This window comes from Mytilus trossulus, chromosome 4 (genome assembly GCF_036588685.1).
Source record: "Mytilus trossulus isolate FHL-02 chromosome 4, PNRI_Mtr1.1.1.hap1, whole genome shotgun sequence".
NCBI lineage: Eukaryota > Metazoa > Mollusca > Bivalvia > Mytilida > Mytilidae > Mytilus > Mytilus trossulus.
Genome location: NC_086376.1, coordinates 55,786,117 through 55,800,006, shown reverse-complemented (window position 1 = coordinate 55,800,006; position 13,890 = coordinate 55,786,117). Strand labels below are relative to the sequence as shown.

The window sequence follows — 13,890 nt, the reverse complement described above, 5'->3', positions numbered from 1 at the left end:
TTTGCACCCTTTTAAAATGCGTTGTGCTACAAACAAGTTTTCAATCGTCTCTAAGACTTATAAAACAAAGGCTGAAGATTCCAAACAACTAGTAAACTCGTCACTAACTGTTAAAAATAATTATTTTTCATTTTAAATCATAATTTTAACTCCTACCAAATTAGCAGTAATTGGATTTTTTTATTTTACACCAAACACTTTACAATAATACCAAATTAGCCTTGTAAATACCAAGGATTTGTGTAAATTTGTGTATCTATTTCGAAGTATTATTTATCATGATATGGTTGCCAAAACCTGCTTTAATATTTTTATTTAAGAAGAAGAAATACCTTTTTATATTCTTAAACTGAAATTATTTTAACAGTTTTATGTAATAAAATAGTTTTATATAGAATTTATTTTAGTCTCTCATAATTCTGAATAGAATGATACTTGTAGTTTATGTTTGGTTTTTTTTCTGTTTTATATTGTGTTTTATATATGCTCTGTATATACTGTACATGTATTGCATGTGTTGATACTATAATAAAATATTGAATAGTAAGACTTCACAAATCCTTGTAAATGCCAATTTTAAAACAGTTATCTTAAATAAAACACAATTGATAATTTATCATCTAATCATCAACAAAAATCATTAAAAAAACTCACAAATTTTATTCATGAAAACATACGTTATTTGAATAAAAATAAGATACGAACATGTCTTTGGAGCGAACCGACCCAATACCCTCATTGCTCCTAATTTTTAAAGTTACTAGAACACACCCGCGAAATCGCGGTCATTTAGAGCGTGGTTGAAAGTATGTAAAGTGTTGTAGGAAGAATTTTGTAAAAGATTTACTGACTTGTGAATTTCAGGAAAAGTAACAGAAGTAATAGGTACTTGGGGACAGGAAAATGGTTTTTTTTTTAACCCTTCTTCTTTATTTCCAAAATTCCTATTTTTTGTTTTCTATTCATTTCATTATGAACATACATGTAGTATATTATGAACATTCAAGTCAGGGGGTGAGGACCCCTCCCGGTGATCGCACCGGAAGGGGTCCTCATTCAGTGGTTGTCGTTTGTTTATGTGTTTCATATTTGTTTTTCGTTCATTTTTTGTAAATAAATAAATAAATAAAGCTGTTAGTATTCTCATTTGAATTGATTTACATTGTCATTTCGGGGCCTTTTATATCAGACTATGCAGTATCGGCTTTGCACATTGTTGAAGGCCGTAAGGTGACCTTTTAAAGTTAATTTCGGTGTCATTTTGGTCTCTTGCGGAATGCTGTCTCATTGCATGGCATTCATACCTTATCTTTATTTTTTTGTAAAAAACTTAATGACTGGAGATTTTCAAAAAGGTATCAAAAGTCATAAGGTAATTTTGGACAGGATAATTGTTTTTTTAGCCCGGCTCCTCCTTTTTCCACAAAAGAAATCCTTTTTTTTTTGTTAGTTCTCTATTAGTTTTAATGACGCATGGATAATTTTAGCGCTTATCTATATATTATGAACATTCATAAAAGGGGGGATCGCACCGGGAGCGGTCCTCATCCCGATATCCCGGTCTTACGAACATGAAATCCCGAGGTTCCAAATTTACTATATTTATTAAATATTTCGACATCCTGAAATACGAAAAAAGAAATCCCGGATCCCAAAATGGTCAGTCCTGAAATTTTGATCTTAAAAACACCCGTTTCCGACGTCCCGAAAAGGTCCTGCTTCATTTATTACTATAGATATAGTGTATTTTCTTTTAATTTCAATTCTCAGTTTAATAATTGATCCACGGCGGTCATTGATATATTATACAAACACTCTATTTAATAAACTCTGTGACCGCCGTTGATAGTAAACTTAAAAATGGTATCAGACAGAAAATAAACTTTATTCCTAGTATATGTATTTGTCTCAAAGTATATAATAAACGCAAGCCGGAGTTCTAATCTGAATTAAAATTTCGTTCAATGACGGATATTAGACAGAAATACACTTTATTCGTAGTATATGTATGATAAAAGTATACAGAAAACGCAAACCGGAAGTCTAATCTGACTTAAAATTTCGTCCAATGACGGAAACATATCCGGACGCCTTTTTTTCTCGTTTTTCTCCCAAAATATCTCAAATTGGATAATCATATGAATGGATGACAAACGCGATTATGCACTGTACATATAGGACACAGAGGCATGAAGATTATTTTATTGTGGAAAGAAGAGAAGCGACACCCAAAATGAGGTCTTCTCGTTTAATAGTATAGATTGTTATAACACTATCTTATAGGCCATCCACAGCCTTATATTTTTGTTTTTACCTTTCTCCATTACATCTTGTTTTACTTTCGAACAGTGCTTTGAAAAGAAGAATAAAGGAAATTTCACTTTATAATCGTTTAATTTGCAGGCACTTGTCAATTGTTGAAACCTAGTTTTCCCTCTGGGAATTTTTATTTTGTGAACTTGTGTTGCGGTGTCTTTGAGGAACACACCAAAATCTCGTTTTTTTTCATCACATGCAAAATGTAAATGTTTAAAATCTAAATTTAATAGTGGCATATTGATTGGTAAGGTAGAGGTAATTTTGATAGATTTTCCAGAGTTAACCAGCTACAAAAGTTTTTCACAATAAAAACTCATAAGTTTACCACAAGATCAATACAGGGTCTGAACCTGCATTCTTGTATGGAATTGTTCCAGGTAACATGTATACTGCAGTATAACTGATCAATCCCTTTCATAGAAGGCATGAAAAGCTTGAGGATTTTTTTTGTACAATGAGTGTACACTTCAAACAAACAGCAAACATATAGTGACTGCAAGTAGGATGTCTAAATTGCTCACACGGTACAACTCAATATAAAGAAGCTCCATACCAAATAAAAAACAATTCCATTCCTTAGTTCGATAAGCTAAATAATAACGTGTTCCTCTTAGAGTAGCTTCATACGAACGCAGAGATCGAACCCTAAACAGTTCGGGCGAGTATGGACACAGCAGAGGTTTCTGAGGAAAAAAAATGAATGTGATCTAAACTAACAATTGGAAATATGACTAAAACCAATTATGGTACAATACCCTAAATCTATCTAAATACTAGTACACGGTTTAATAGATTCAGCATATCATAGTACACAAATATTCTAAGATACGATTTAAGGCTATTGGTTTAAAGATGATAATGGATAGCTGTCTAATGTCCAGTGGCAAATTAAATGGTGCTTAGTTTGCAATACCCATTTTCAAGTCTTTGTTTTGACCTTGCCAGGGAAGTTAATATCTGTGACCTCCCACATGATGTGAGGCAATCAAACTATCATGAGACAATTGGGGCTCTTTCCAGGTTTAAATACTTTACTAATTGTTGATTACACACACAAATAAAATGCTTCGCTGAGCGCAGTCTGATACGACGGCAACAGCCTGAACAGTTGGGCCAAATTTGGACACAACATTCAAGCTTGATATTGTCTGAATTTGGATTGTTATCAACTTTTTAACATAATATAGGTTTCTGACACAAAACAAATATCAAGATCTTACAAATCCATTATGCAATACTGTGCAATTAAACATTTCTTCTTGAAACTTTATAAAAAAAATTTAAACCACTTAAAAAATTTGAACCCCTCAAAATTTTGTGAATCCCCCCATAAAGAAATTATCCCCTCACTCAATCCCTACCTTTACTTTGTAGTATGGAACCTTGTACTACAATTTCAGAGAGATCCATACACTTAAACACAATTGATTATCTGGAAACTAGATATATGCTCGTTTTTGGCCCCTAATTCCTGCATGAATGGGGCAATTACTCACAAACTCAATCCCAGCCTTCCTTTTGTGATATGGAACCTTGTGGTACAATTTTAGATAGATCCATACTTTTACATACTAGTTATTGTCCAGAAGCTACAAAAATGCTTGTTTTTGGTCCTTAATTTATAAACTGTTGGCACCATAACCCTCAAAATTGATTTAAACCTTCTACTTATGGTATTAAATATTATAGAACAATTTCAGAGAAATTGAAATACTTATATACAAGTTATCATCCTGAAAATAGAAAAATGCTTGTTTTGGGTCCCTTTTGGGACCCTTATTCCTAAACAATTGGGACCATCATCTCCAAAATAAATCCCAACCTTCCTTTTGAGGTATTGAACCTTCTTATTGAATTTCAAAGAGAACCATTCACGTTAACTAAATTTATTGTCCTGAAACCAATGAGTCTTTGGACGACGCAGACGACAACCATGCCGAGTCATACCATTATACAATCCCCAAATTTTTTTGCGGTTGTACAAAAAATAGCACTCTTTTTCTTCCACTTGACATTCCCTGCACTTTGAATATAAACAAGCATTCTGTGAAATACAGGTCCCCTACCTATGAAAGATCATTAACAATAAATTGTAATAGAACAAAATTCTAACATGATTTATGACTTGTCCACTCATGGTGTAAACTATATAATAAATAGGAAGTAAATATCTTCAAGCATGACCACAAGTGTTGAAATCATTTTAACCTATAAAGAGGTGAACTCCTAACTATCCTTCTGTCTGTCAATATACATGTATCTATTTTTGGCATTGCACAAGTCATGTCTTCTTTGACTGTCCATGACCTTAAAATATTTAATCCCTGGGATGTGTTTCAGATGATATTATTCTCTGATTAGTATCAAATCTTACCTTCTTGTTTATTTGACCTGTTGATACTATTTGTAATGCTTTTTTTGGGTTATTTGATGTTTACTTATTCAGGGATATATATGGTCTATATACCAGCTTTGATAAGTGTTTTGTATTACTTTATATTTTTATCGTTTAATTTGTAAAAATATTTCCTTTCTCCATTTCGGCTGTAACAAAATTATTTTCATTAAACCTGTTTCTTATGTTGCAAATGGCAAATTTTGGTGCAAACTTTTTTTTTGTTTTTCTGCAATTATTTCACATTTCACAGCGATAAAATATTGTTTCTTTAGTCATCCCTCATTTTATTTGATTGATTTTGTATTCACATTGTATCATAGATCAAATTTCTTTGTTCAGTGTATGTCCACTTGTGTCCCCTATCATAGTTTTCCATAGATTCACCTGCAAGTAACCTGTCGATTTAAACTTTTCGCAGTTCTATTGTCCCATCTAACAAATATAACAGGTATTGTTCTCTGTATAGTTTATTCACTCAGACCTTTAATTTTTTTCTAGGAGAAATATATCACTCATTGATTAATTTACCTGACCAAAAAATTATCTTCTTTTTTATTGAAATACTTCTATAAACTCACATTAACTGTATGCAATATTGTATTTATTCAATATATCATTAATATATTTTCAATCTGTTCAATATAAAATCTGGTTTAATAATAAAAAGTTTATTTCAGACACAGTTTTTAGTATTTTCAAATGAATTTGCATGTTTTTGTTGTTTTTCACATTTTTATGAAGACCTTAATCTAAAAAAAATAATATTCAAATTTTTATTTATCAAACACACAAAAATATTGAATATTTGATCAGAAATGAACTTTTAATTTTTGAATCAGTATTAATAATATACACATTAAAAATGTGTATATTGGTATTGAATAAATACAACACCACATGCAGTTTTGTGAGTCCTTGCTTAGTATTGGTATAAGTATTTTTTCATCATTGACAGTTCAATTTTTTGTTGAGGTAAATTAATCAATGAGTGATAGATTTCTCTTGGAAGAAATTTAAAGGTCCCAGTGAATAAACTAAACAGAGAACAATACCTTTTGTATTTGTTAGATGGGACAATAGAACTGCCAAAAGTTTAAATCGACAGGTTACTTGCAGGTGAATCTATGGAAAACTATGATAGGGTTCCCAATAACATGTCTTTTGATTGAGTAAAGTCATTTCAATTGATATTTTATAGTGACCTTCTATCTTGGGATGTAACACTATTGTTTCAGAAACCTTTGAAGGGTTGGTGCCATTAAAACATTTAATCCGGCTGCAATTGTTTGCATCTGTCCCAAGTCAGTAATCTGATGTTTAGTAGTTAATGTTTATTGAAGTGGTTTATAAGTGTTTCTCATTTCTTGTTTGTATGGCCCCGCAATGAAGTTGTTGATACCATATAGTTTTACCCTTGTCCGATATTCCATAATTCCGCAACAAACCATTATAGAGTTTTTTTTCTAAACACCTTCAGATTTTTGGTATGTGAGCTAACCATGATGAGTTACAGATCAAGTTTAAGTTTCATTCCGCTTCACTAATTTTTGTTGAATTTACAGGCTTTGTACTTTGAGAAATTGTTGGAAATCACATTTATACTGATTTTTTTTTTAAACAGATATTGGGCTGAGTTTTGGTAGGTGAGTTAACCATGATGAGTTACAGATCAAGTTTCAGTTTCGTTCCCCTCTGCTAATTTTTGCTAAAATTACTGGCTTTGGACTTTGATAAATTATTGAAAAAACAGTTATACAGATTTTTTTTCTATACGCCTCCAGCTTTTGAGCTGATTTTATAAATGTGAGACTACCATCATATTTGTGTGCACATGTGTTATTGAAATTGCAGATTTTTCAACTTTTTGGAAAGGGGCCTGACACATCTAATATATATATTTATAAGACCATTGGTTTCCTGTTTGAATGGTTTTACACTAGTAATTTTTAGGGCCCTTTATAGCTCACTGTTAGGTGTGAGCCAAGACTCTGTAACCGTACTTTGACCTATAATGTTTCACTTTTGTAAATTGTGACTTGGATGAAGAGTTGTCTCATTTGCACTCATAACACATCTTCTTACATCTATTGAAAACTGATTATTTCAGTGGACTCTGTACAAAATCATCAGACCGGAACAAAATTCTGACTTGATTGGTAACTTGTCATGATTAAACTATATACCAATTTTCAAAACAATATCTTCAAGCATGACAAAAAAACACGTGGAAAACTGATTATTTTCATGAATTTTCTGAGTCCAAGGGCTATAAACTCTGCACAAAATCAAACTTGATATGTACCTTGTCATGATAAAACAATACACAAAATATCATATCAATGTATCAAGCATGAAGAAAATAAAAGTGTGGAAAACACACGCTGAACAAATGAATGGAGAGATACACCAAGTGCAAATTGAAGTCCCCTTCGACTCCATTGGTAGGGGACTTATAAGAAAGTATGGTATGCTTACCAATGAGACAACTATCCACCAGAGACCAAATGAAGTAGATGTTAGCAACCATAGGTCACTGTAAAGCCTTCAACAATGAGTCAAATCCATACTGCATATCAAGCTTTCAATAAATGGTCATATTAGTGCACCTGCCCTAAACTTGACAATCTGCACTAGTAGGATAATTGGAATCCACATGGCTTGAGATTACTGAACAAATACATTGAAGTATGGATTCCTTTATTGAACACTGCATGAAGATGACTATTGCAAGCATTCAGACATACATGAAAAAATAAGCATAGTCTTAGTATAGCAACTAAAAGTAACATGGCATAATATTCAATATAAATTTTGTGAAACTTGCTAATTTTTTGTTTTATTTCAGCAAAAATAATATTAAATCAATTGTTTACAGGTAATGACTAGGTTTTCACTTGTTTATCCTTGATAAAGACAATTGCAACAAACATACACATAGAAAATGACACTTATTTGCTTTATACCATTTCATCTTTATCATATTTTCAGATCTTATAGTGTAAGATTTGTAGATTCTCTAAATGATGTCGCTTTTCCCTTAAACGGTGCATACACAATTGATTTAAAAAAGGCAGTTTATAGATGGATAAAAATGAAAATAAATTTAAAAAATGCATAGCTGTATTAAAATTTGTTACATATAACTTATACAGACAGGATGTTGATAAAAGGACATATAATGTTTACAATATATATAGTTTACTACACAACATTCATATTTTGGTTTATGAAAACTATTAATGTCCCAAAGAAATTTTTGTTTAGAATTTTGGAAAGTGATTGGTTTATTCCCTTTTAATTCAATTATAAACAATACATTCAAAATCATTTTCCAATGGTAGATAATTGCAACTTGTCCAACACTTAAACATACATTCTTTTATATTGACTATATTTCATTTCTATTTTCAATCTATATTAAATTAATTATTATATATATAATAATAATATGCACGAAGAATGCACTGATTGAATGAAATGAACGCAAATCAATTTCTATACCTTGTACATGTATTAAACGATGTAAATATTGCATTATATGTGCAACATGAATAGCATTAATATATAAATGCCTTGGGACTACTAAAAACGTATGAATAAAACAAACCTAATGACATGAAATTATCATTTAACAAATTCTGTATTTTTTTACTAATAATCATCAGAAAAATCATATGACCAATTTTTTTCAATTTCACAAAAGCCATCCAAAATTTGTCAAAAGAGTCTTAAGAGACAGCATTATTGTAATTTTCAGTTATGAAGTATGAATGGATAAGCAAGTGTTAAAATCATTTTCTGGTTGTAAAGTTATACCTAATGCCCTAATTCCTTCAAAAATTAGAAAGCCCTTTTCTGTGAGTTCAAAGAATGCCATGTAGTGAAAACTGTCAACCTTATAATTACAAAAACAATATTTGTGTCAAATTATATAAGAAAAAAATTGCACTATCAAATTATTAGTAAATTTTTGTATGTAGTTATATTATGCCAAGAATCTAAAACTAAGTATTTGTACATTATAGATACAAAGAGAACGTATTACATACAACTGTTTCTCTATTTCTAAACCTACAAGTTGGTTTCAAGTTCTACTGAGCAATTCAATTTAGGATTTCGAGCAGTATTGAGAAAAAATAATCAACATACACAAAATTGTAAACATGCATTTTTTTCCTCCAATTTAATGAAATTAAACCACCATATTTGTTAGCATTTTATGCTTCTGCATTTTAATTTCTGTATTAAATGCACGATTCTCCTGTAAGGCGAAAACAGAATGAATGATTCCTTTTGAATAATAAAAAGGGAAAACTACTCTCAACTGGTTTCTATCAATTTTGTATATTCTGATTGTCTCCAACACTGCTCAATTTATGTCTGATATATTTCCTTAACAATCCCATACAATGTATTTACACCTACTTGTATTAACTCTTTGTATCATGTATAGCAAAAACTAAATACCCAGAGTGTCATATTAAACATATTTTATCATGACATTTCCATGAAACGAAAACTGAAAATAAGACATGAAAACATGAGACAATTGCACACACAAGCAGTTCAACAAATGATAAAATAACAATAATAAAAATTTAATCATTTAATAAAACTAACTTTATACAATAAAAATACAACCTGCTCTTGTACAGTACTGCAGTAAATAAAATCATGCCCTTTGTACTATTTTGAAATCCCTCAGAAAAATGTCTTGTGAAAAGATTTTTGAAATTTAACACAACGCCATATAGCCTTCTTATTGCTAAATTGAATCAAAAAGATTTATTAACTTTATCAAATAAAATAGAAATTTTTATGCTTCATGAATCAGGTTTAGGCTAAAAATTTATTTCAGCAAAAATTCAGCCTATTTATAGACCAAGGTCAGGCTAATAAATATATGAAATTTAATGCAAATCAAAATCAGCAGATATCAATAAACCGTGAGCACTAATTCACGTTACACCTTCATTCATGTCAATGGCACAGGGATGATCAAAATATATAATGCAAAATGTGAAACATAAAAAATTCTAAAAACAAAAATATCAAAATTATTCATTCATGCTGGTTTCTAGGCTTAATGTACATATTACTTAGATATAAATTACAAACTATTTTCAACAGGCAGTTTCTAAAGAGTAAATGAACTTTGTGTATACAAAGAAAGGCTAAGAATACATAATCAAAATTGAATATTAAATTTCTTAAAACTTTTTACACCATGGCAAGCAAATGTTACAAGCATTTATCTGGTCCGCGTGTTTTGTTATCTGTAAGGCCAAGCTTAATAAATTTATTCTTTTTTTGTCAATCGAACAACATCGAAAGAAAAAAATTTCAATTCAGTTTTTAAAACTGCTTTTATTTCCACATTGGAACCAACACACGACCATTTAATTTCATGCCCTACAAATACAAATTCTCCCAACATGCAACACTAACGAAACACAAGGACGAAACATCACATAGCTTGCAAATAGTTCTATTTATAATGTGCTTTCTTTGCTCTCCTTGTTTTTCTTATTTTTTGAGAATGATGGCATTCTAAACTTTTTCTTCTTCTTTTTGTCTTTTGATGGGGATGGAAGTTCTTTCACTGGAGATCCCTGAAAAAAATAACAAATAATCATAAAGTTTTGATATTTCAGAAAATTCATATCAACCTTTTATGTGCTGTTATTAACATGATTAAGATATAAAGTACATTTTCAATACCTGCTACCAAAAAAAAAAAAACCCAAAAAACTGCTCACAGGACAATAAACCCTTCTCAAAACCTAATACCGAAATATTGCAAAAGACTAAGAGAGAGCTGTAACATTCACTGATGAATTAAAAGAGAGGAGTAAGATACCAGAGGGACAGTCAAACTCATAGATTGAAAAATGACTGACAACGCCATGGCTAAAAATTTAAAAGACAGACAAACAATTGAAGTGATTATTTTCAAACAAGAAGAGTACCCTCCTTTAGTCCCACTGAGTGGTTAAATATTGCTTTCCAATTGTTGATTTAAATTTTACATTATTTTATATATGGCTTAGCAGTATTGTGACTTCAGTTATCTTCCTTTGACCTTTAAATTGTTGTTCGAATTTACAAATGAACATCATGTATTACTGTCTTCAACTTCTGGTTTTCTTCAATTAAAAGTGTAATTTTGTCCATTAAATAAAGGGTCATATAGGTAAATAAAAACAACTTGACATGGGTGAGGATATAATAAAATAAATGTTCACCTAACTAGATTTTGTTGTTCAACTCACAGGTAGTCAACAATTCAAAATATAGCCAGGGACTGTACTGAGATTTTATTGCACTGTGCAAAATCTGTATCCCTAAAATTGGTCTTTAACAATAGATTTTCACTTTTCGAAACAATCAGTATGTCAGACAATTTGGTCAGGTACTAATAGGCCTAATACAATGTATTTTAATACCATCAAAAATCATTGTACGTCACATCCGCTTGCAAATGAAGATAGGTACACTATCATGTTCAGTGGACCGTGAAAATGGGGTAAAAACTCTAATTTGGCATTAAAATTAGAAAGACCATATCATAGGGAACATGTGTACTAAGTTTCAAGTTGATTGGACTTCAATTTCATTATACACTACCTTGACCAAAAAGTTTAACCTGAAGCAGGACAAACGTACGAATGAAAAGAAGGACGCACAGACCAGAAAACATAATGCCCATAAATGGGGCATAAAAAGTATTCCCCTGAATTTAACATTTGTAGGTAATTAATCCTACCTTTCATTGCAGTAAAACATTTCTGGGTCATAAACATATATCTTGGGTATTTCAAAGCACCATTATTTTTTTATTTGTGGTTTTCCTGTTTGAATGGTTTTACAATAGTAATTTTTTGGGGCCCTTTATAGCTTGCTGTTCAGTGTGAGCCAAGGCTCCGTGTTGAAGCCTGTAGCTTGACCTATAATGGTTTACTTTTATATATTGTTATTTGGATGGAGAGTTGTCTCATTGGCATTCATACCACATCTTTCTATATCTATCTATAGAATATTTTGGAAACTTAAGGTTACATTGTTACTTAAGCTTGTACACAGGTAAAAAAGAAATGAAAAGTTGATTGTTTAACTTCCAGTGATGGTTATTTTCTAATATGCAATGAAATGTTATGTGACATTTTTTTTCTATAGTGCTGGACAGTATAAAAATTTACTCATGCCAAGTCTTCTTTATTTGAAACAAAGATAAATTCTGCAAAATTTTTTGAAAAGTGCAAATTTAACAAAGGCTAATAAAGGAAAATCAAACATTATGTACATGTAGACCTGTCATTTTGATATTTGAAAACTTCAATCAATATGCAATTTGAAGATCTTTAATTTTTGAAGATTGTAGGTTAACATACCTCTTTACTACTCCTGTCTTCTAGAGTATCACCACCACTGGCACTGTCTGTTGATTTGAGGGTATCAGACTTGGCTGGGGAAGATGGCTTCTCATCTCCATTTAGAACACGATCTAAAACAAAATTAAACAAATTATTCAAAGGAACAAAATCTTATTCACTGAAACAAAAGACTGTTACAGGTTTATGTATCTGTTTATTAAACAAAGTGTTATTCCATGCATCAAAACATTTTTAGACCCCTAAAAAGGCAACTTTCTAGAAGCATTCAAATTTAAATTTCAAATCTTGAATTCTACTTTTTTTATGTTCAAATGATTTCTTACAATGAAAATGCTAAAGTAACATGCCTTAATAATATCTGGATCATATCTAAAATATGATGATTACAACAGTATCATAAAGAAAAGTTTACCATTTTCATTTTACATATTATGTAAATACATCTTAGTATATTTAAAAGTTCAAGCTATTTTACAAAAAGTTTTAAAAAATATCAATATAAATATAATACATTTATCATAAATCAATTAGTAAAGCAGAAGTTAAGAATAATATTTTTTCAGGGGAAAAAAATCCCAGTAACTGGTTTCACCAAGCCTCTGAAACAAAAAATCTGAAAACATATAGCTGTACATAATAGTGTAGAAGAACAGCAGGAAAGATAAGCTGAGTTTTACCGGTAATCAGAAAAGAAAACAATAAATTCCAAAAGAGCATGTTGCTGCTTGAACTTCAGGACACTTACGAAAGTTTAAACTATTTATATAAATCAGATAGTTATGTAAAATAGAAAACGGCATACGAACTGTGGATTCAAATACAAAAACTTGTTGCTTTTATTCTTGGGACATTCAGCACTTTAAAAGAACATCTTTTTGAATATCTTATTGTAAAAATAAACACTATTTAGTAACTAGCAACCATTATATAAATAATTTTTAATCCCTGAAAAAAAAAAGTATAAGCTATAAAAGGTATAACAGATTAATTAGTATATATATTAAATGATGCTGAACCACATAGTGTGGTAAGCTAGGAGTAAAATCTGGGGTATAGGTGTCCCTCTACCACTAACATGACTAATGTGTGTATCTTACCACGCCCATATCGTTCCGATTTGGATCTCTCAAAACTCTTCTCTTTTAATTCTTGTATTACTAACAATTTAAATATTTAATGCTATAAAAATTACAATTGAAATAGTGTGTGTATCAATCATGTTTTTTTATAAATCCTTTCAAAAAATTAGTAATTGGATTTTTTTTACTTTTATCATTACATTTTCAGTTAATTTTTCGTCAATTATTTTATATGAAATTCACTTATACTTTTCAATAACTATTTGATATTCATTTGACTATCACCAGTCATCTTTATTTGTACTGCAATAATATTTCAAGATCAATTTTTAGTATAAGATTATTTTGAAAAGAAAGTTTAAATTTGGATGGATTGCTTACATGCAGGACTACGTGGGGGGTCTCTATTTGAAGAACTCCTCCGAATTGCTGGTGGCTTCTCTGAAAATTTCACAAAACCTTTATTTTATAACATTTATTTATACCTTTGTTTGTTTAAAATACAAATATGATCTGGCAATGTAACTATACTGCATTCACTAGATATTTATTAAGTGATTTTATTTTGTGAGTTATAAACTGCAATCTAAAACACCAGTGTGCAAATCCAAACAAAAACTTTACAATCTAATTCTTTGTTTTACAGTATGAAGAACTTTCTAATTCATTAAAGTTAAATTGACCGCTACCCTCCCCACTA

At 30.4% G+C, this 13,890-nt stretch overlaps 2 protein-coding genes across 25 annotated transcripts in view; both read right to left on the bottom strand.

Moving 5' to 3' along the window:
* The window catches only part of LOC134715564 (leucine zipper putative tumor suppressor 2 homolog), a 456,927-nt gene that overhangs the window by 237,409 nt on the left and 205,628 nt on the right, over positions 1-13,890 (bottom strand). The gene's annotated exons all lie outside the window — the stretch shown is intronic.
* LOC134715563 (gamma-adducin-like) overlaps positions 7,398-13,890 on the bottom strand; it is a 50,601-nt gene continuing 44,108 nt past the window's right edge. For 14 of the 21 annotated variants that reach the window (XM_063577816.1, XM_063577809.1, XM_063577814.1 and 11 more), the window contains 4 exons: positions 13,572-13,631; positions 13,209-13,268; positions 12,109-12,221; positions 7,398-10,329 (listed from right to left, as the gene is read on the bottom strand). In XM_063577816.1, the coding sequence (XP_063433886.1) occupies positions 10,210-10,329; positions 12,109-12,221; positions 13,209-13,268; positions 13,572-13,631 (353 nt within the window). In that variant the 3' untranslated portion in view covers positions 7,398-10,209. The remainder of the gene's footprint in view (positions 10,330-12,108; positions 12,222-13,208; positions 13,269-13,571; positions 13,632-13,890) is intronic. The other 7 variants (XM_063577820.1, XM_063577824.1, XM_063577825.1 and 4 more) reach the window with 1 other exon arrangement.